The sequence below is a fragment of the Pollicipes pollicipes genome, unplaced genomic scaffold (assembly GCF_011947565.3).
Source record: "Pollicipes pollicipes isolate AB1234 unplaced genomic scaffold, Ppol_2.1 Scaffold_5724;HRSCAF=6776_pilon_pilon_pilon, whole genome shotgun sequence".
NCBI lineage: Eukaryota > Metazoa > Arthropoda > Thecostraca > Pollicipedomorpha > Pollicipedidae > Pollicipes > Pollicipes pollicipes.
The window spans coordinates 14,538,908-14,560,943 of NW_023596746.1; the positions used below are offsets into that span (position 1 = coordinate 14,538,908).

Sequence of the window (22,036 nt, forward strand, 5' to 3'; positions counted from 1 at the left end):
CATTGGAGATCGTGTTTGCCCTGCGGTGGGAGCGCACAGGGCGAGACAGGGCTCGAGTTCACACGCTGTCGACGGAAACGCGGCGTCTCACAGCGCAGCCCGCACCGGGGCAGGCGTGTGACTGTCTGGTGCATTGTGTCCAGCTACTAGGCGGTGGGCTTGTTACACATGAACTTCCTCAGTCAACATCACATGGGGTTACACAGTCGCACCCTACAATCCCCGTATCGGGTTGAAAAAGAACACAAAAACGAAGCGAATTCCGTAGTGAATAAAGTCGGTGACCAGTGACTTGACGTGACGAGATCATGCTTAGATGGAAATAATTAACTCCATCGTCAGGAGCATTCACACAAACTCCTCTCCAAATGTTGTTTCGATGGTCCCAGTCTTGTCCGTAAATACATTGAGTGGTAACTGTCTCATAACCCCCTCAATTATGCGAAGTAGCAAAACAAGACTGAAACGAGCTCCTCTGGGGCCGACCAATATCAACACCATGACTGGTTCAGTAAGCTCATACGACCAAAGGCTCAGGAGCATGGCTCACGCTTACACATCTAGCAACAAAAACAGTGATTAGTCACGTCACTACAGCTACGAGTTAGTGCCGCAATGTCCCGCCACGAGGCGTGTCGGTCGTCCCCGGTCACCCCGTGCGCGGTCGGTGTCTGTCGTCGCCGATGCTCTGACCTCCCCGGGGCGGCGGTGGCCATCTCTGACAGGTCAGTCCGACCACTGTCCAGCAGCAGGTCCCTGCGCAGCTGCCGCTCCCTCAGGGACCCCGGACCCGCCCGCCGGCTGGACTCAGCGAGGGTGGGGGCTGACCTTCGACCTCCCCAACCCGGCCAGAGTCGTCCGGGCTGGCACGTCATCCGGTGAGGCCCTGTGACGTGACAGAGCGACACGAGAGCCAACACACTGCTCCGACAAGACCAGGCCTCTGCAGGCCCCGCGCCGCGGGCGGAGCGTGACTTGCCCTGCGCTGCTGCGGCTGCGGTGCTGCCGGGACGCTGGAGCTGCGGCGCTGGAGCTGCGGCTCTCAGGCGGCCGGCGCCGCCCGCCGCCCGCGCGCCTGCCGGCCTGCCAGCAGGTCGCCCAGGTCGAGCAGGTCGTACAGAGGCTGACCGGCGAGGGCGGCGGTTGGCGACAGCTGCTGCGGCATCTCGTCCAGGTAGCTCTCGGACGGCTCCTGCGGCGCCTCCAGCTCGTCCTCGCGCAGGTACTGCGGCGGCGGACGCTGGTTGTTCAGCGGACTGCGGGCGGAGGCGGGCGACGCGTGACACAGCGGTCAGGGAGCAGCCGACGCGCAGAGGGTAAAACCCCTCTGGCCCGGGGAGAACAAAGCTTCTCATCACGCAAGGAAAATGCATCTCACGGACGCAGATCTTGCCAGATGACGGCGTTGTTTATTTCCAGAGGCTGATGCATCCGCAACGCATCGACCGGGGCGTGACGTCATCAGTTGTCAGATCTGTTTCAGATTTGAACGGAGCCGTGCGCGATTGGTAATCATGCGCGAGAAAGAGATTCGTTTTTTGGGGGGTTTTAGTTTAATGAGCCCACCAGCGCGACAACACCAGATAGTGTTCAAAAATAGCTTTGAAAATATGACAAGTCCCGGCACAATTCCTTAGGCAGACTCAGGAAGCCCCAGAAAACGAGCATCTGTGGGCACTACACTGGTTTTTAGCCTCACTTTTCTTAGACAAAAATTTAGTCTCAAATTCTGAAAGATCTAGTCAGTCGGTTTGAGAAAGCTAGAAGTCACCATAGGGTACGTAGCATTAGGCGAAAAGGACATGCCGCCAAATGTAGGTGAACGCGAAACTCAATGTCTAGTACATTTGTTGGGCCCCTTTGGCGGTTTAGCTTTTTGGCGCCTGATATCTTTCTTCACTACTCATATGCCTTCAGAGATATCAACCCCATGTGACCCCACAAAATGACTTAAGGCTGTCAAATCGCGATCCGTTAATCTGTCGAATCAAAACTTATACTATATATATATATATATATATATATATATATATATATATATATATATATATATCCCACACAGACAAACTTTCGTCCAAATATTAGGAATGAAGGTATCAAATGGAGTTTGTGTTGTTTGTTTGTAATGGAATACACTAGGTGGCATGACAACAGTTATGCGCCCCACTCGTCGCACTACAGTTACTTTCTTTATCACAGAAAATGGTGTCAATGTCCTTACCGGGCACACGTTCCCGCCTCAGCCGTGATATTGCTCGCTAGCACACCGTCCCTACCAACTCACTTTGGAATCTCAGACGGTCCGATGAGATGCTGCAGACCGAGTGCGGCAATGCCAGGGTGCGGCTTGTTTTTGGGGGTGAACTGGAAGTCCTCGGCGAGGGAGTCGACCGCGGCGGGTGCGGCCGGGGCGGCCGGTGCCGCCTCGCGAGGCGGCTCCTCCCACGGCCGCAGGCTGACCCGCCGGATCAGCTGACACGAGACGGGTCGGTTCCTGGCAGGAGCGGTGCACAGTACGGGTCACATTCGACCGGGCCGGGTGGCCTCGGCGTCCAGCGCCACCGAGGTCGACAGCGGGCAACCCGCCTCGCAGACAAAAGCCGGCGCCACCACATTCGCTGTGCGACGACGCTCAGCTGTACAGTCGCGAGCCTGGTGTCCACGCCCAACGTACCGGCGAGAGCAGGCGCCGCGCGCTGCGTTCGTGACAGCAGCCGGTGTTGCGCGCGGGCCCACGGCTGGCGAGCGGAGCGGCGCTGAGGCGGGGCTTCTGACACGCGTTTGATGAGTGAGGGAGTGCACCGGTCCTCACCTTTGGCTAACGATTCCCGTTCGCATGACAAGCGGCCGCACCACGTCGATGTCGTCTAGGTTGTCGCACAGCACCCTGGCCAGCGTCGTCTTCCGCAGCTGGTGCAGCTGGGACGGGGTGAAGGATGACTTCATGCCGCCGTTCTCAAACCAGAACCTGTCGCCCACCTGCCAGCGACGTAGCGCAGCTTAGGACCATGTCAGTGTTTGAGCTGAGCAAAGCCAACATCGTCTTGGGGAGGTGCAACTTCGTCTGGGCTTAGTCTTGGTGCATGAATCACTGCAACCTACGACCGAGTAGCCCATTCAGTACTTGGCAGCATCAAACGAAACAGCTGCACTACAAGAAACAAGTTACCCGCTCCAGCATAGCCGCAAAAGTTAACTTCGGAAACCACCACCTGCCCGCGCCCCGTTCAGTGTCTCCCACTCTAGAAGTCCCCGGAGCGCAGCAGGGTACCTTCAGGTTGAGGAACTGCTGTCCGATTATGCAGGCGAACGTGGGCCCCACCAAGCCACCCTTGACCGGGCGTTCCGCCAGCCCGCCGGCGAACAGGTCAATGTCGTCCAGGTGCCTGCCGGCCAGCCAGATTATCCGTCACCGGTGGAACGCGAGCAAGCCGCTTCACATCACCTATGGAGTGCGCACAAGCGAGGGCGCAACACCGCCTGCTGATGGGTTCAGTTCAGCCACAGTCACGCTTATCACCTCCGTCAGTGAAATTAGTGTCACAAATGCTCGCTCAAACCCTACCCTAACGATTGCGCCGCCCCATGTCAGCACGTGACATGCTTTTCCCCAGTGGCAGCATCTGCCCCCTTGCTGCGGGTACCACAGTTCGCTAGCAGCAGCGACGGCGTCTGCTGCGCGGGCAGCGGGCGCGGCGGGCACCGAGCGAGCCTATCACCGGTCCGGGCGGCTCACCGGTACGCCACGCGCAGGCGGCCGACGCTGTCGTCGTCCATGACCTCCAGAAGCTGGCCCCAGTTGGTGAAGCGGCGCAGCCCGCACTCGCGCCGCCACGTGTTGTACGGTGCCAGTCCGTGGTCGCGGCCCCGCTGGATGTTGATCGATGCTAGGTCCATGCCGAACGGCTCTGCGGGTCACCGGCAGAGGGCAGGACGGTCAGCGTCGCCAGGCGGCCGAGCACGGGACGGTCGGCGTCGCCAGAACGGGCCGAGGGCAGGACGGTTCAGCGTACGCAAGGAGGGCCGAGGGCAGGACAGGGTCAGCGTCGCCAGGCGGCCGAGGTGCAGGGACGGTCGGCTTCGGCCAGGCCGCCAGGCGGCACAGATGCGCGGGACGGTCGGCGTCGCCAGGTGGCCGACGGAGTCGGGGCCGCGCGCGCAGGGTCGTGAACTGAAGGCAAAGCACTGATCTCGACTCTGCACCACCCGACGCCCACCGATCCACGCATTCAATCGCCGGTCACAGTTCCCCTCACCACGCGACAGCGCAAAGCCACCTTTGTTGACACCTTGACAGCCGGCTCTGAGACGGTGTTTTCGTCTGCAGCGCGACTGTCGGCGGTCGCAGCCATCTCAGCGACGCTGCGCCGGACCACAGCCGTCAATTCACGCGTGGTCTGGAAGAGCCGGTTGGTGAGCTCGCGGCTGGATGAAGACGTCGCGCCGCTGCGCCTGCTGGTAAGCAGGCCGAACATCAGCCGGTCGACGCTGCCGATGTTGTGCAGCTGCGCCGGGTTCATCAGCTCCTGATGCAGCGAGATGTCTGCCGGACAGGCGGTGACGTCACGGGCGGCTCAGACCGGACGCTGGCCCCTGCGGGGCGCCGCAGGGCGCTGGCGACCACCGGCCGCCAATGCACCGTAGACGGAAGTGTGACGCTCGAGATCCACGGCCTAGCCACCGACCGTCTCACCAGATGTGTTGTGGTAAAGCGGGCCGATCACGAAATCTCAATGGTATGCTATTGTGCTGTACGACCTGGGATGTCCTTTGGGGTCACCGTCAGTGTCTCGTCGTAGGTCAACAGATAAAACTGCCCCGAGTTCGCCGAGATGATTACCGAATTTGACGGAGTTGCCGAATTTGTCACACCGGTCGAGCTTGCTGTTGACCAGCGAGTGGCCGAAGCGGAAGGCGGCTGAACCAAACGAGTTGGCGATGGTCGGGTTCACCGAACTGTTGTAGCCATAGAAGTAGCCGTACTTCTGCAGGGTCACGTCAAATATCTTGATGACGGAACGCCCTGTGGTATAACGGACACATTAAGCCCACAAAAGCAGTGAAGCAAAACTGGCGTCATGCTTTAGTGGAGAGCCTTAGTTATGGTTCCTCATGAACTTGACGGATAAACGATGGAACACAGGAGGGTAAAAACGCTCCTGTGACAGCACGAATATGTCGCAAACTACCTAGCACGATGCCAAAAAGCTAAACATAACACTTACTGATACAACATTAGACAAAGCAGCAATGAGACAAGCACCACTATCCGGCAGGTCCAAATTCCTCATTCTCTCAGACTCACCCAGCACGACAGGCAGCCACTCGTTGTAGGTGATGACCTGCACCATAGCCCCCACCACCTTCCTGGCCTCGTGGAAGAGCCGGTCGTCGCCCCAGAGCGGGTTCATACGGGCCAGCCCGCGCGCCACGCGGTTGTGCTCACGCATCCACAGCGTGTGCATCGATGTCAGCCCTGGCACAGAAGACACACATTCGTTACATGCAACGTAGCCCATAGTGATTGGCTTCGTACCGTAGCGCCGGCATCCATCTTGTTTACTTTCGAACGTTCTCAAAGGGCTGGCGTATGTAGTCGAAGTGTCGAAGTTCGGTGCCAGCGGGATGGCCATGAGGCGAGGAGGCTGCACCCATCCCACCAGCTGCGTTGGAACGACTGGCGTGTCGATTATAGCATGGAGATATGTGGCTTATTGCGGCCAGCAAAGCCGGGCTGGATATTTACGGCACAAACATGCACCGAGCAGTGCACGGAACCATGAAACTGGGCAAGTATTACAACGGGTCCCGTTACACCACGATCCTGTCTGACCCGGCCTGGCCCCGCTCGCACCACCACGCTGCCAGTTCTCCGGCCTCTGCACGAGACTGGTCAGTCGGTCGGCCGTCACCCTCCGTGACCCGCGTCAGAGGGGGGGGGGGAATGAGGAGGAACGGCCGAGCGCCGGGCGGAACGATTGACCCACATCCAGGCCGGAGTGAGCGACTCTCCCGGCTCCCAAGTCCGTTCCCGAAGACGGCTTCCGGCCAGCAGCGGCCGTCGCGTGGAAGACGGCAGTCGTCATCTACGAACGACTTTTTGCTGCTGTGCGCTGCACGGACTAATTGGGACTAACTATTCCCAATTAAGGAATGGGCTGGGTGTACGCCAGTTCGCCTGTGGCAGTGACTTGCGTGTTGAGCTCGCCAGATGCACGTCAGCACTGTGAGGAGTTACCGGAAGTTTATGTCCAAAATAAACTGGGCTCAGAATAAAAACGACCCACTCTACATCGTTTTAGGTTAACAGAGGGGCATGGCATATCTGGCAAACCAGCACCCCAATTTGCCGGCAACTCACCACCCACTACGCTCGTAGCAACTTTCTCCGCCGTGATAAAGAGGTTGCTCCGGGATATGAAAACAGGCAACAACGACATTCCGGACATACGCATATCCGACACTGGGCAACTACAGTGCGTGCCCATCATGAAGAGCGCAGGTAATAAGTTGGTGTATGGTTGCACGTCAATACTGACCCGGCTGTTCGTTGACCCGGTCATCCCCGGCCGTGAAGCAGTGGAGGTTGTCGCTGGTCATGCGACACTCGGAGTGGACATTGACGTCGCCGGGCGGAAGCAGCGGCTTCCGGTACCGCAGATGGGTGTACCTCAGCATGCCTGCCGACCCCAGGCACACACGTCAGCAAACTCACCAAGCACTAGCACGCGCCGGATGATGACGTCACTGTAGGAAGCACGCGCAGAGTGATGACGACACCGCTGCTCCGCGCGCAGAATGTGCCTCTGGATAACGTCATACGATGCGCAGTTCGATTCGGTGCTACTTCACCCTATGACAGTGTTCACTTCTGTCCACCTTGATTTACCAGCCGGCGCAAACACTTCAAGTCCGCTGGCTTCCGCGTTCACGACGTCCTCAATGACTCAGCAGCCTCTGATCGCCAGACTCGGTCTCCATCTGGCTGGCGGTGCTGCTATCTACGCGGCGGGGTTTGTCCAGTCACCCCAAGTACGACCCAGACACGTCCTTACCGCCAGAGAAGAGCCGCAGCTGGTTCATTTCCTCGTCAGACGAGCCATACACGTTGCTGGCGTCTAGGAAGGATGTGATCTGGTTGATCTGGTCACGGGGTCCCAGCGTACAGTCTGGCCGGGGCGCCGGAGACGACCTGCCGCCGCAGCACACGCTACAGGCCAGCCCGACCCCGGATGGGCGGAGCCGGTGCCACACACCTCATACATGTGCAGCCGGGCGAAGCAAGACGTCCGGTCAGGCAGACATCAGCGGCTCCAGTGCGCGACTCAAATGGAAAGGAATTTATTCAAGAGCGATTTGATGCAATCAGAAAATGCATCAATTTGCGTGAAGCGAGTGCAAACCTGTTTCCTTCTTTATTTCTGTGCTGAAAATTCCTATTGCGCACAGCCCTCCCCACCGCCCCCCCCCCCCCCCGCCCTTCCCCGATATCAACCAAAAGATCACTCGCACGGTGCAAACGTACCTGACGAACTCCATGCAGGACTGGTTATACTTGGAGTAAAACGGGTCGTATTTGGGTATGCTGATGGGCATGCAGTCTGGGTGGCGCCGGTCGGCCGGCAGCTCGCGGCCGTCCTGGCAGCACCGCGGCACAGAGCCGTTGAAGCCCCGCGCCTGCGCCGACGCTGCAATCCCGCGACCGGGGTCAGCGAGGAGCCGGCTGGAGCCATCGCAGCGTACCAGGCAGGATTAGGGAGGAGCCGGCTGGAGCCATCACAGCGTACCGGCCGGGGTCAGGGGGGAGACAGTGGGAGCCATCACAGCGTACCGGCCGGGGTCAGCGAGGAGCCGGCTGGAGCCATCACAGCGTACCGGCCGGGGTCAGCGAGGGGCCGGCTGGAGCCATCAAGAGTGTACCGTCCGGGCAGCGAGGCCGGGCTGGATCCACACAGCGGCCGGGGTCAGCGAGGAGCCGGCTGGAGCCATCACAGCGTACCGGCCAGGATCAGAGAGGGAGACGGTGGGAGCTATCACAGCGCACCAAACGTGACACAGTGCTAGATGAGGCTCTGAATCGCAAACATTTTTCCAAGGTGCATCCAACATCTAGCTGTATTACTTGCGAGTTAACGTAGCTATGGTGAGAGCGAGGACAAACTCGCAGACGTGCCTTGGATCAAGGCACGTCTCAATCAATGTTTAAGTCGGCAGCGTTGCCTTTTCCTGGCGTCGTGTGACGCTCGTGGTCACTCACAGGTGAGATCGTGGTCCATGAACTGGCCCCACTGCATGACCATCATGGTGATGCGCGTGGAGGTGAGGTTGACGTCGCGGTGGACAGTCATGCTGACGTCTCGGGGCGACGGCAGCGGCTCACCATCGGCCACAGAGCGGCGGGGTGTCTGGACGCCTGCCAAACACGCCGACCGCCTGCTGTCACACTCGCCACGCACAGCAGGGCCACATACAGCGGCGCCACACACAGCAGCACCACACACGGCGGCGCCACAGAAGCGCCACATACAGCAACACCACACACAGCGGTGCCATATAAGCACCACACACAGCAGCGCCACACACAGAAACGCCATATAAGCGCCACATACAGCAGCACCACACACAGCGGCGCCACACACAGCAGCGCCACACACAGCGGCGCCACATAAGCGCCATATACAGCAGCACCGCACACAGCGGTGCCATATAAGCACCACATACAGCAGCACCACACACAGCGGCGCCACACACAGCAGCGCCGCTCAGCGGCGCCACATAAGCGCCACACACAGGCGCGCCACACACAGCGGCACCAGACACAGCAGCAACAATGATCCCAGACACAGCGGCGCCGCATCTACAGTCCGCTGAATGACAGCAGCTGCAGCAATATGAAGGCCGATTCGGTTGCCGGGAACAGGGAAACCAAGCAGCCTGCCTTTTGACAATGTAATTATGTTATGACAATCATGTGCCACAACAAAGTGATCCAAACAGAAACGAAGTAAAAACCCCGCTTGTGCATTTACGTACCATCATTGTATCGTGGTGGCAAGAATCTGGAGAACGGTGTCATGGCGGCTCCCAGGTACCTGCTGTTAGCGTTGTTACAACTGCCATCGGCCGTCCTGAAACCGTTATCTACTTTGTAACGTCCATAGAGAATGACCAACGCGCGAGCGCGCAATTCATTCCCAACATTTGTCGACAATACCAAACAAGCAATGCGCCTCTTTATTTAACAGTACGCAACTTGTACCAATCGCCTAAAACGTCACTATTCACACCTTTGCCTTGCCTCACTCCACCAACAAACGGCGCTGGCGGCAACACAGACCTCCACCTCCACTTCGCTCTAACCCTGCATCCCGGCCCCGGCGTGCGGGGCCCACCGCCTGCAGCTGCCGGCGCGGGGCGGCACCCACCTGAAGTAAACCGACAGCGGCGGACACACGCCCGGCTCCGGCTCCGACTTGGTCGGGCAGCCGTCGTAGAGGCCCGTGCCGCGCACCGACACCTCCTGCAGCTGCACCATGTGCTGGCGGGCCAGGTTGTACCTGGCGAGGGCGGCGACCGTCAGAGAGACGCCCGGGGGACTCTCTCTCGGACTCTCGGACTCGGTCCTCAGGGGTCCGCGAGAGGGGACCGACATGGCGGTGTGAGACAACAAGCTGGTGTCCTCAGCCCCAGCACGCAAACTGACCGACCAGGGTGCCGGTCGCCAATGGCCTGGCATGCGTTTAAATGCGTGATTAATTGGTGATACACCCCCTGTGGGCATGAGTATGCAATGTACAGGACAGCGTCGGGTGACAAATGAAATGCAGCCGGCTGCATCCGAATTGTCTCTTTCAACTTCTCTCCATCGCTTTGGAAAACAAAACTTAAATGTTACCTCCAGCCCTTTTGAACGGCGCTTATTTCACTACACGGATGGTACTGAGACACTGCGGAAGTCGGTACCGAAGAAGCTGGCGGTAAATCACTTGGATATAAGGCTTTTCAGTACCGCTACAAGCTGTGTCAGTGTGTCTGGCTTGATTCTGTCAGTCCCGTCATTGGCTCAGCGCGACCGGCACCCAGCCGCCCACATCTGGGCAGCCGCCTCTGCCTGGGAGGAGGCCGGCAGCCCGGCAGCCGTGCGTGACGCCTGCAGCCTGCGCGCAGAGCTTGCAGCCGTGCCCTCGTGTCTGCCGGCCGCTAACGGAACCAGTCATGCATGCGGCGCCAATCCATAAGGTGCCGACAGACGGCTGCGCTCGCCGCTGATCAGTAAGAGGATTCTAAACGGCTGAACCAGCGTCAGCGAGGCGGACCCGGTCGCGGCTAAGGGACCGGTGTCGCAGAGCGCCCCGTGCAGCGCGCACCAGGCCTTTCCCGGCACTCCTTCACAGCCGTCCGCAGGTCGGGCTCAGGCTATACGCCACCGGTCGGCGCCTGTGCTTGCGCCGGCCGATTCGGTCACGGAGCCGACAGCCGAGGTCAGTGACCCCTGCGACCGAGCTGTTCGGCCCGAGACTCTGACCACTGGCCGGACCTGCCGGCCTTGCCGCGCCGGCCACGCCCCGCGTCGGACGAGCAGCTCCCACGGCCCGACGCTCCCGTGTCAAGTCTTTATCACCGCCCCAGCCATCGCCGGCGAGTGGCCCATATCGGCGGAGCGTGTGGCCGCGGGCCGTGTGACCGCTCGGGCGGCGGTGAGCTGGCACCGGTCAAGAGACCGGTCTTTGTGCCGACGGCTGGACCGGAGCGCTGCAGCACGTGCCTCTTCCAGTAGGTCAGGAACGGAGCCGGATGTAGACCGGTAAACGTGACCCACTTCAACGGCGGCCCGACAGGGTGGAAAGGTGAGGAGCGAGGTGCGCTGGAGACCGTAAACCAACGGGCTGGTGAATTCAACTGTCCTCCTAGTGCATGACTTTCAAAACGATCGAAGGGTGTCACACTTTGGAACAAAGGAATTGCCCGGAGGGGATGACTGGGGAATTACATGCGCTCCATGACAATAGTCAGCCCATACAAACCCGTTCTGGAATACATTGACTGACAGAGGAAGTAATCCTAGTCTTAACGCAATTGGGGAGCATTTGAATGATACCACAGCGATCGCCTCGGTCCAAGACAGATGGTCTACATCCTGAGCCAGATGTGGCCAGCGAGTCTTATTTGGAACCGTTAAATTGCCCATTGCCGTGGGCATAATTTCGGGAAGCCATTTGCATTCATAACAATCCTCCATAATCAGATGGCTGGCACCACGCGATTAATCATTTCTCGAGCGGCTGGCGGGGGTCATAGCCACCTCACGTATTATCACAACGGGACCCCAGACATCTCCACCACATGCCGGAGTTCAAATGCGCGCCACGGAGTCAAGCAGCCTCACAGAGCTGCCTTACTGAATGGCCGGCACTCTGCGAGTGCGAACAGCCGCAAGTCCGGGAGCACGCTTCAAAGGGAGATCAGATCCGAGATCAGACCACACCTGACGTGATCCCATAGAAACAGCTGACCGCGGACCCATCCGAGCTCTAGTGAGAGCCACGGCGCTGGTGACCAGCGGCGCCTTGGCCGTCACTAACCTTTTCGAGATGAGTCGGCTGGTATGCAGACTGGCGTAGCCATACTTGGCGAGGTCCTTGGCCTTGGGGCGCTGTCGGTTGAAGGCGGCCAGGTAGGAGCCCGGCTCGTCGGGCGAGAGAGACAGTCCTGCGGAGACGCCGTCGCCGTTAGTGTCGCTCGGCCGGGCTGACCACGGACGCGGCGATGATCACCACCGGCAGTGACACGCGGGCGCAGCGACCACCACCGGCGCCGGTGACACGCGACGGCGACAGCCGGCCGGCGTCGCGCCGTGGCGGCGGCGGCGGCGGCGGCGGCGGCGGCGCACCGGCGTCGCGCCCCACTTCGCAAGGCGGACGCGCCGAGCGGCAACGCTGCCCTCGATTCCAGGCCGGCGCGCCCGCCGCGGCCGGTCCGGCGCAAGGAACACGGTCAGGTGGCGCGGCCACCGAGCACTCGGCCACGTCCAACGTTCGCTGGACGCTAAGCCACGTCACACGTCAAGTCGCGAGTTCACCGAGCATTCAGCCGACTGACGCGTCCGTCGAGTACCTCATCGAGAGGCGGCAAGTCCGTTCAGCCCTCTGTCAGGTCACGCGTCCACCGCGTTCTCATTCCGGTCACACATCCGCCGGGTGTTTGGCGAGGTGGCTTGTTCACTGGGAGCTAGGTCAGATCACACGTCCATTGGGAGCCCGATCAGACCTCACGTGCTCTGGGAGCCCGGTCAGATCAAACATCTTCCAGGAGCCTGATCAGATCACACGTCTTCTGGGAGCCCGATCAGATCACCCGTCTTCCGGGAGCCCGGTCAGACCACACGTTCGATAAGCATCCCCGTCCGGTCACACGCCTTCTGGGAGCCCGATCGGATCACATGTCTTCTGGGAGCCCGGTCGGGCCACACTTTCGATAAGCATCCCCGTCCGGTCACACGTCCAGCGAGCGTCGGTCAGCGTATGCCCTCGATCAGAGCTGTGCCGTCATATAATCGTCTCCCCTGGTATCTGGCAGGGTCTTCCGTCCACCCACCGAAGGCGCCAGAGCGGGCGTGGCGGGTGTGACCTGCGCCTGCTCAGAGCGTGTAAACGCGGCGGCCGTCAGGCCGTCCCGGCGCTGCCGCCGCAGGCCTCCGGAGACCGGAGACACATGGTTCGATGTGGCCAGCCAAATCGTGACTGACTTGGAGCGAGCCTGACCGACTGCTGACACAGCTGCTTTCTACCGTGACAAGGCTGGGAATCCAGCCACCGTCACATCTGGACCGGCCGCAACGCTGACGTCACGGGCAGACAGAGCGTGGCGGCAACGCCGTGGCAGCCGTCAGTCTGTCAGTCTGTCAGTCTGTAGTCTGTCAGTCTGTCAGCCTGTCAGGCAGCTTGGCAGTCTGCGTCGTCAATAGCATAGCGCACCCAGTCGTACGACGAATATCATGCTGCCCTCCAATAAAGGCCCGGGAAAATCTTCTGATCATGTCCCGATAGACAGCGGGGCGCTTTCCGCTGCAAGCAAAGCGGACTAAACACGCAGTTTGGCCCTGAACTTACGGCGATTCCGGACAAAATAGAGGCGTCGGACATTGTTGAGCAGCTCGGCTAATGACTGGTAAAGTAAGGTATAGACCGCCTCGGTGTAATCACTCCTGGCAGACTATCCTCAGAGTACAGCATTTTGTTGGAGATGCTTCTCTCATGAACGTCGCCCGCGCATCCGTCCCGCGGCGTTTACCTGGACACACGCATGATCAATCCTCGCAGACATTTTGAGCCTATATTAAAAGTCAAGAAAACTGCTTCTTCTCAATCATCTCCGAGGCACCAGCTGACACCGGGGTCAAAGGCTAAATTAGAACACAATTCCTTTCAACCAAGCAAGGACTGCCTGGCCCGACCGAAAGACACCACCCGGCCCGACCGAGAGATGCCGCCCCGTCCGACCGATAGACACTGCTCGACCCGTCCGAAGATGCCGCCCCGTCCGACCGAGAGACACTGCTCGACCCGTCAGAAAGATGCCGTTCGGTCCGTCCGAGAGACACTGCCCGGCCCGACCGAGAGATGCCCGCCCGGTCCGACCGAGAGACACTGCTCGACCCGTCCGAAAGATGCCGTTCGGTCCGTCCGAGAGACACCGCCCGGCCCGACCGGGAGACGCCACATGGCTCTGAACTGACTGCCGCTCCTACCAGCCGGCGAGTTCAGTCAACTTCTGCGGAGCGTTAAACGCTCCCACAGGCCACTGCACCGCTCACACCGCCGGCGCCCACCGGAACGCTGACTGCCAAATGGGGCCCTCGACAGAGTGCGCGGAGCGAAGTCTCGGCCGGTCTGAAGGACGGTCCTCCTCGTCTCGCGGCCGAGCCGCTCTGGCCGGCGACTGATGCGCCATTGTGTGGAACACGCCAGCGCAGCCGGAGCACTGCTCTACTGAGCATGCAGCTCCACCCTTCCGGCCACCCAGCCCACGGGACAAATACACCACTAAGTTCCGTCATGAACCTGCGTCAGGAACCCGGCGCCCACATATCTTACGCGTGAAGGTCGGAGGGAAGGTCAACGGGGCACAGTGCCGCACACAGCCAGGCGTCAGAGCGTCGGACGACTCACCATTTGAGCTGAGGACTGGAGAGTCCCGTGCGCAGCACGCCGGCCACCCGCCGCCGTCAGCGGCCCAGGAGAAACTGCGCTGGCCAAGCCGGCCGCGCCGCGTCGCGCCGGCTGCCGACCCTGTCACGTGACCACGGCCGGCGGCCCGCCGCCGTACCACGTGACAGGAGGCGGTGAACTGACCTCAATCGTTCCGATTTCTAGACAGACTCGTCCAGGGCACTCATAAAAAGAAATAGCACAGGCAAACGGTTCCTGGACGTGATCTTCCCCGCGTGTCTTGCACGGGACATGCGCGTATTTCTGTTATACAAGGCATCTGGCTGGTGAGCTGTGAACCAACCATCAGCACGAATAGCGTAGTGCATGATTAGGGATCCGGTAAAAAGTGCACTTGTCTGGGTCACGAAAACCGTTACACTTAAATATAGGTGCATTTGTAGAGCACTAATCACTGAAACGCACAAATTACCGCCATGATAACTTGATAGCTTACGTCAATGATAATACTTGTGGGAAACAACGCGTCGCGTGCAACAGTGGTTAGCGTGGAGATGCCCTGATGGTTTCCTTTGCAACAAAACCTTTCCGTGTCGGCGGTGCTCGCTCTCCGCCGGGAGAGCAGCCGACGGGGAGAGACACAGACAGCCACATCAGGAGGCGTCGGCGGTGCTCGCTCTCTGCCAGGAGAGCAGCCGACGGGGAGCGACACAGACAGCCACATCAGGAGTGTCGGTGGTGCTCGCTCTTTGCCAGGGAGAGCAGTCGACGAGGAGCGACACAGACAGCCACGTCAGGAGCGTCGGCGGTGTTCGGTCTCTGCCAGGAGAGCAGCCGACGGGGAGCGACACAGACAGCCACGTCAGGAGCGTCGGCGGTGCTCGCTCTCTGCCAGGAGAGCAGCCGACGAGGAGCGACACAGACAGCCACGTCAGGAGCGTCGGCGGTGTTCGCTCTCTGCCAGGGGAGCAGCCGACGAGGAGCGACACAGACAGCCACGTCAGGAGCGTCGGCGGTGCTCGCTCTCTGCCAGGGGAGCAGCCGACGAGGAGCGACACAGACAGCCACGTCAGGAGCGTCGGCGGTGTTCGCTCTCTGTCAGGAGAGTAGCCGACGGGGAGCGACACAGACAGCCACATCAGGAGTGTCGGCGGTGCCCGCTCTCCGCCGGGGGAGCAGCCGACGTTGAGCGACACAGACAGCAACATCAGCAGCGTGGAAGCCACGAGACGAGCGAGCATCCCATCCGACGCCCATACATTTTCTGCCTCGGTAGAGAAAGCACATGCTCTTAAAAGGATTGCGCCTACAGCAACATTATCCTGAGTTGTGTGCGTACAAATTTGCGGCACACTTGCCAAGTTCAAGACGATTTTTTCGTGTAATGCCTTGTCCTCTTACGCTCAATGATTCAGAAAACGTTTGACATAACCCGGTGAGGGCCGAGCAGCAACTGGGGGTGTCTCCATTAAGGTAGGGAACTATCGTGTTATGGAATGGAGGGAGGGGGTTGAGACCTTCCCCATCACAGCATTTGGAAACATGTGGCACTAGGCTATGTCAATACATAAGAAGGGACGACTCAAACTGTCTCTGAGCCCCACCCCCCCCCCCCCCCTCCCCCATCTTGTTCTGGAGTTACTCCCCCGCTCTGGGTTATGACAGGATTTAGTCCACAACTTCCTGGCCGCCATATAAGGCGCAATATTCCAGGTGTTCGTGATTCACTTGAGATTCAGGACTTGCTTAAGATCGTGATTTTGCTTACACTAAAAAAAAACGACAAATAAAAATCGATATCACCGGCGCCAGGGCCCCAGTGGGGAGACCGCCGGCTCCGGGGCTCTAGCGGAGGGACCACCGACGCCGGGACCCCAGCGGAGGGACCACCTACTCCTGGGCTCCAGCGGAGGGACCATGGGCGTCTGGACCCCAGCGGAGAGACCGCTGGCATCGAGACCCTAGCGGAGGGACCACCGACGCCGGGGCTCAGCGGACGGACCACCGGCGCCGCGGCAGACTGGCGCGCCGTGACGAAAGAGAGAAACTCGCCGGCCAGACGCGGCCACCGTCCTGGAGGAGCCGCCACTCTCCGGCGCCGAGCGGGTGGGGTTGCTGACCGGCCGGCGGCTGCCCCGTCACGGGCGGCACGTCACGAGCCCCGTCACACGCGGAGAAAACACTCCTCCGCCTGCCGTCAGCGCTCTTGCCGGGGCGCGCGACGGCGAAGGTTGCGCAAACAGCGGATGTTTTCTCTCCCAGGGTTGTCTGGGACTCCTGCAAGGCTGCCGTCGAGCCTGTGTCTATTTTGTATGCGGATGCGAGAAGGATCCTCACGACCCGTCTTCACGTGCCTGGGTGCTCTTTCTCGTCGTGTTATCAGCCTTCTGGTGCCATTATAGGCGGAACTTTCCTTGTCAATCCAGTCCCATCATTACATAGTATCTCGATCGTCGTCAGCAAGGAGCTGCTTTCACTCGCGTCGTTTGCGTTTGAATCATGGAAGCCACCCGACGTCATTTCGCCCGAGACTAAGCTAGAGCTGCGAGGCAACGACCGGTAGATAGCCAGGCTAGAGCTGCGAAGCAACGACCAGTGAATAGCCAGGCTCCAGCTGCTGAGCAATGATTAGTCGATAGCTAGGTTAGAGCTGCGAAACAATGACCAGTGCATGACCAGGTACCGCCTAAGGCATCCCAACAACCGCTGACATGGCTTTTTGAGAATGACCCGTGACCCCCAGGTCAAGTCAACCTTGATGCTTTGAACACGGAGTCGAAAAAATAAGCATCGCGAGTAAGGAACTACATTTCACTGATCAGTAGGCACAAAGCGCGTTCTGAATCGAAAATGGAAAAGCCACCTATGATCGACCTGAGACCAAACAAGGCCATTAGGCTTTGATAAATCGCTTGATCCATAACTATCTAAAGTGGTCTGTCAGAAGTGATCAGCATACCCTGCATTATCATCCTGAATTGATCGGGTATCAAAGGCACGATTTAATGTCAATAAACCACACTAATCCTGCAGTTGTCACTCGCACGTTTTTCCCTGTCTTCAGAGATCATAGCCAGGTGACCCGGCAAGACATGGGCCTAAGTCCCCTGCAAAACATGTGCATTGAGCCCATCATGAACTTCATTTCAGTTCACGGCTTGAGTTCATGGCGTTCGTGACATCTGCCGTTTTCCTTTGGTCTCAGGAATGTCCCCTGGGGACAGGGCCGCGCCACGGTTTTGGAGTTTGGGGCAGGTTTTCCAGGGCCTCCTGGGGAAAATGGAGCCTGCTCACAGGAGGCCTCCTGGGCAGTGTCGTATTCATGGAGAATGGGCACCGACGGCATGTGCCCTTCTATCAAACTGCTGCATGCATAATATCTAAGTAAGTCAATGTCGGCGATTAAGAAGTCCGAAATGGAGGCCTCTGGTTATCCAGCGAAGGGTCATGTTCCCATAAAACAGGGCTTCCCGTTCCAGAAAAGAGCCTCCTGATGCACACAGAAGTCTCCTTGTCCAGAACAGGGTGCTTGCTATTGATGAAAAGGGCCTCCAAATTTAGCTAAGAGGCCTCGTTGTCCCAAAACTGAGTATCCTGACCCGGAAGCCGTGGCCATCTGATGCGTGAAAGGGATCTTCTGGTCCAGAAATGGGACCTCCTGAATAAAGAGTGTGTCTTCTAACCGAGAATTAGAGCATTCCAGCTCATAATTGCGGCCTCCCGAGCCAGCAAAAAAGCCCCCTCAACAACACACTGAGCTTACTGATCTAGCGAATGGGCTACCTTATTCGTAAAGGTGGTCTTATGATCAATGAAACGAACTTGTTGACGTATTAAAGGGTCTTCCAGGCCTGTTCCATTACTCTCTAGCTCAGTTATGGGGGTCTCCTTGATCTGAATTTTGGTACTCTGCGGGCATTTACAATACCTTTAGTTTGAGAAAAACGTCCTCCCAAAAATTTAGAGGGAAAAACATGCTCTTGCCCCTTGCCTTCCGGTAAGGTGGAGGGCAACTGACCGTCTGCCCCCCCCCCCCCCCCCCCCCCCCCACCCGCTGGGCGGCCCCCGCTTGGAGACGATAAACCAAAGAGCTGCTCAAACATCGCACCAAGCTCGTCAACAAGCGCAGGCTTGAAATTACATTGCAACCGGCCAAAAGGTTAAAAATAACTTGCTTCTCGGGGGCCATTCCAAGTATAGGTGCGTGGCGGCGGGGACGGCTCGCCGGCGCGTGCCACAGCCACCCTCACGCGCCGGTTTCTCCGGTGTGGAGGGCGGCGGTTCCGGCGCGGCGGCACCGGACCGCGACTGTGGGCTTCACCAGCGCTCTCGGCCGCGCCAGCGGCGCCGGCTCCCGCCGAATAAAACGTGTGTGCCGGCTGTTCCACACTTTCTCCGCGGGTCGCCGGCCGCCCGGTTTCTCCGAAAACGTCAGCGAGCGGAACCGACGGGCTTCTCCGCCGGGGCGCCGGCTGGGCCCGGCACGTGACGACGACGGCGCGTGCTGTCCCGCGTCGGCGCTGACTGGGCTTGGTACGTGCCGACGGCGGCGCGTCGGCCCCGTGTCGGCCCGCCGCGAGCGTCGGCTGAGCTTGGTACGTGACGGCGGCGGCGCGTCGGCCTCGCACCGGCTCGTCTTGGGCGCCGGCTGGGCTCGGTATGTGACGACGGCGGCGCGTCGGCCCCGTGTCGGTCCGCCGCGAGCGTCGGCTGAGCTTGGTACGTGACGACGGCGGCACGTCGGCCCCGTGTCGGCCCGCCACGGGCGCCGGCTGGGCTCGGCACGTGGCGAGGTCCCCACGTCGCCGCCGAGCATGCCGCCGGACTATCTTCTGGACGTACGAATTGATGCCCTAAAGCGCTCAAAGCTACTTTTCCCAGATGCGTCATCATTTCGGCCGCCCATTGAGCGCCGCCTGATGTCAGCCGCCGAGACGACGCGACGCGACCATGTAGCCTGAAGCGTCTGGCGCCGAAGTTTTTGTTCCAAGAGTTGAGAGCGCGCATGGCGAAAATTACATTACAAAGTTGTTCTCGCTAGAAAATCCTGACCGCAGGTTTAACATTCCCAGATGACCATTGATTGGCTATGTTAACGGAAATTGTTGTTCTCATTTTGCCCTATAATCTACGTTCACGGTGACCTCGATGTCTCTGTAGAACGAACGAGAATTCTGACAAAGCCTCTGGGTACTCTCGGCTTAGAAAAAGTTGACTGAATGATCGCAAAAAATGACGCCGGCGATTTACTTAATGCAGTTATTCAACGCCCACTTCATTTCATTAATTGGTTTCAAAATGCAAATACAGTTGCATTTATGGCAAATTCTCACCTTTGTTCCAATTGAGGTGAAAATGAAGTTAAAACGAAGATAATCGGTAGCCCTTCGAAATCAGTTCGGCCTTGCTCGTCACCCGTCCCTGGCGCCGGCCCTGTCAGGCCGTAGCATCGGACTCCCTCACCTGTTCGATATATATCCGGCTCCAAGACGTCGTAGAGGTACTGGGTGTGGTTGAGTCCCATCTCGGCCAGCGAGATCAGCGTGCTGAGTTCTCGGGAGCCCGGCGTCGTCGCCTGCCGTGGGAACCAGCCGCTGCTGGTCACGTGACCCGCCCGTCCGGCGACGTCATCGCCATTGAAGAGGCTCGGCGGCGGACGACGGCAGGTCACGTGACGCCCGCGCAGAGCGCAAAGCGAGGCGATTATCAGGAACCTGGAACGGAGGCCGGGCCTCAGTACACCGGACTGTAAATAACATGGGCAGCGGCAACAGCACTGACCAGTCAAAACTCGTGGACTACCAGAAATATAAAACGAGCTAAGCCAGGCAAAACAGAAAAGTTATGACTCTCAGTCTGAACAACTCCGTGTACTATGCTTGTGCAAAAGCTGGTGCGCTATAATGATGCCAATGCGATTTTGCGGCGCCAACTCTTTGTTGCTCTGATTCATACATCGATAACTGTTCGTCAGTGAGTCAAGCGCATGGTACGTGAAATCTGGTTATATGTGCCACGCTCGTGGTACGAGTGCGCTGTGTCCCGCTACCTCGTGAACTATTTATGCGCATAATACGAAAATGACACAAACGATGTTGGAACTCCCTTGTTTAGCTGCACCAGTCATCGGTTACGTGGGTTACGATGCGTTGGATCAGGTCAACGATAGAGAACGCCAAACAGTATTGCCGTCGGTGCTAACTTAGCACACGTGACCTAGCCTGACCCTTGATTATCTGGTCCGGAAACAACACTTCATAGAATATAATCGCGCTGCATTATTAAACAGAACATAACTGCAGAACGGTGCTTAAGAATGTTTGCTCTGCGACAAACCGGTACGTTTTTTCGAGAATGAAGGTGCCGACGAGGAGAGAGAGATGACGTGGATTAAGACCCCATCGCTTGTGACCAATCAAAAGTAAGGTCTGCATTTCTGACGATGCGCTGAATTTTGTGAAGTCTACTAAGATGAAGTCCATTCATAGTTCAAGTATTGCAAATGTCGGTTCGAAAACCCAGCGACGGTTTATTTTGGTTTTATTCCAGCTGCTCGGTGACGGCATGATCACACCTTTATATGACAGCAAGCAACTCATGTCTTCTGTCATATTTACAGCTTAATTGACTAATCCTGTGTTTGGCTGCGATATCCCGCTGTGTACGAGACACGAGCATGAAATACGGTTTTTGATGCAGCTTTGCCTTCAACCCGTTATAACTGGACCGCGCCAAACGCATAGCCGTGCATCATTGCCATAACGCTTGACGTGTTTGAATTCGGCAGACTACGCGTTATAGCATAGACGGTAAAATGAAAAATAAGCAGAGAAAAGTGCATCCTCCAACAAAGTACCAGCGTTCAGCATCAATGCAGTCTGACCAGTCGGCTCTTCAGCGCTGGGGGGGAGACGCTCTGAACGTGCCACGGGTGAGCAGCTTTCGTTGTACGCCGGCTGCCTTCCTCCGCACGGCGCGGCCACTGTAGCCGGGTCTCCAGGAGCGGGACGGGGTCAGCAGGGACGGGCCGCGGTGCCGACGGTCAGCGGCCGGCTGTTACGGGTGACTGAGCGCCGCCGACCCCGCTTCCACGATCTATGCGCGCTCTCTCGGCCTAACGGGAGGCCTCGGCCGGGCCGACGCCTAACGACCGGCGCGGCTCCACCCGGCCGGCCGCCGCGCGCCGCCACATCTGCATGGCGACCGCGCCTGCCCGTCGCCGCCGGCCCTCAGCGCGCCCTCTGCGCCCTTCGGCCGCGAGCGCATCAGCACTCCCCGGCCGTGTCTGCCGGTCAGGCGCCCGCGTCGCCCTCAGCGGTGTCGACCTTCGAGCAGGCGTCAGGCTGGCCGCCGCGCTGCGGTGCGCGTCCTGACCGTCCACTACTGGTTGGGACGGCGAGAAGCGCTTGTTTCGTGTCTGGAGCTGACACCAGGGCAAACCGGTACACCTGTAATAACTCTGAACCACTCGCTTATGGTGTGCAGCTGGCTACTTTGGGGGGGGGGGGAAAGCTTCGTGCCGCTGGTTTTACACACGCCACTCCGGCGCGTGGCATGGGGCCGGAGAGTGTGCGCTGCAGCTCATTTCGCATTCCGAGAGGCATCAGGCGTGAAGCCGTAAGCTGCAAAGCACCATGTTTTGTACGCCTGCTCGCACCCACGCTGACGCCGCGCTGCGGCGCCACGATCCAGACTATAGGGACGCGGCGGCGAGCGGCGCACTTTCTTCACAGCATTGATGGGGTACGCAACCGCTGCACGGCTCTCTCTGCCGATACGGTCACCACGTCACCAGATCCCCACGTCCACCACGTCCCGGTCAACCGCACCAACCGCGTTAACCTCTCTCGGGTCACCACGTCATCACG

General features: G+C 59.0%; 1 protein-coding gene across 1 annotated transcript; it reads right to left on the bottom strand.

Annotated features, from left to right (window-relative positions):
* Positions 1-58: 58 nt before the first annotated feature.
* Positions 59-19,876, bottom strand: LOC119102704 (peroxidase). The gene is made up of 17 exons (XM_037226162.1): positions 19,632-19,876; positions 11,583-11,709; positions 9,426-9,557; positions 9,034-9,128; positions 8,258-8,413; positions 7,526-7,688; positions 7,056-7,192; positions 6,540-6,680; positions 5,306-5,476; positions 4,841-5,023; positions 4,391-4,543; positions 3,737-3,908; positions 3,272-3,386; positions 2,813-2,979; positions 2,285-2,494; positions 1,065-1,256; positions 59-65 (listed from the first exon to the last, which is right to left on the bottom strand). Exons 1-17 carry the CDS (start codon positions 19,690-19,692, stop codon positions 59-61), a joined length of 2,382 nt encoding a protein of 793 aa, XP_037082057.1. The 5' UTR covers positions 19,693-19,876.
* Positions 19,877-22,036: the final 2,160 nt, after the last annotated feature.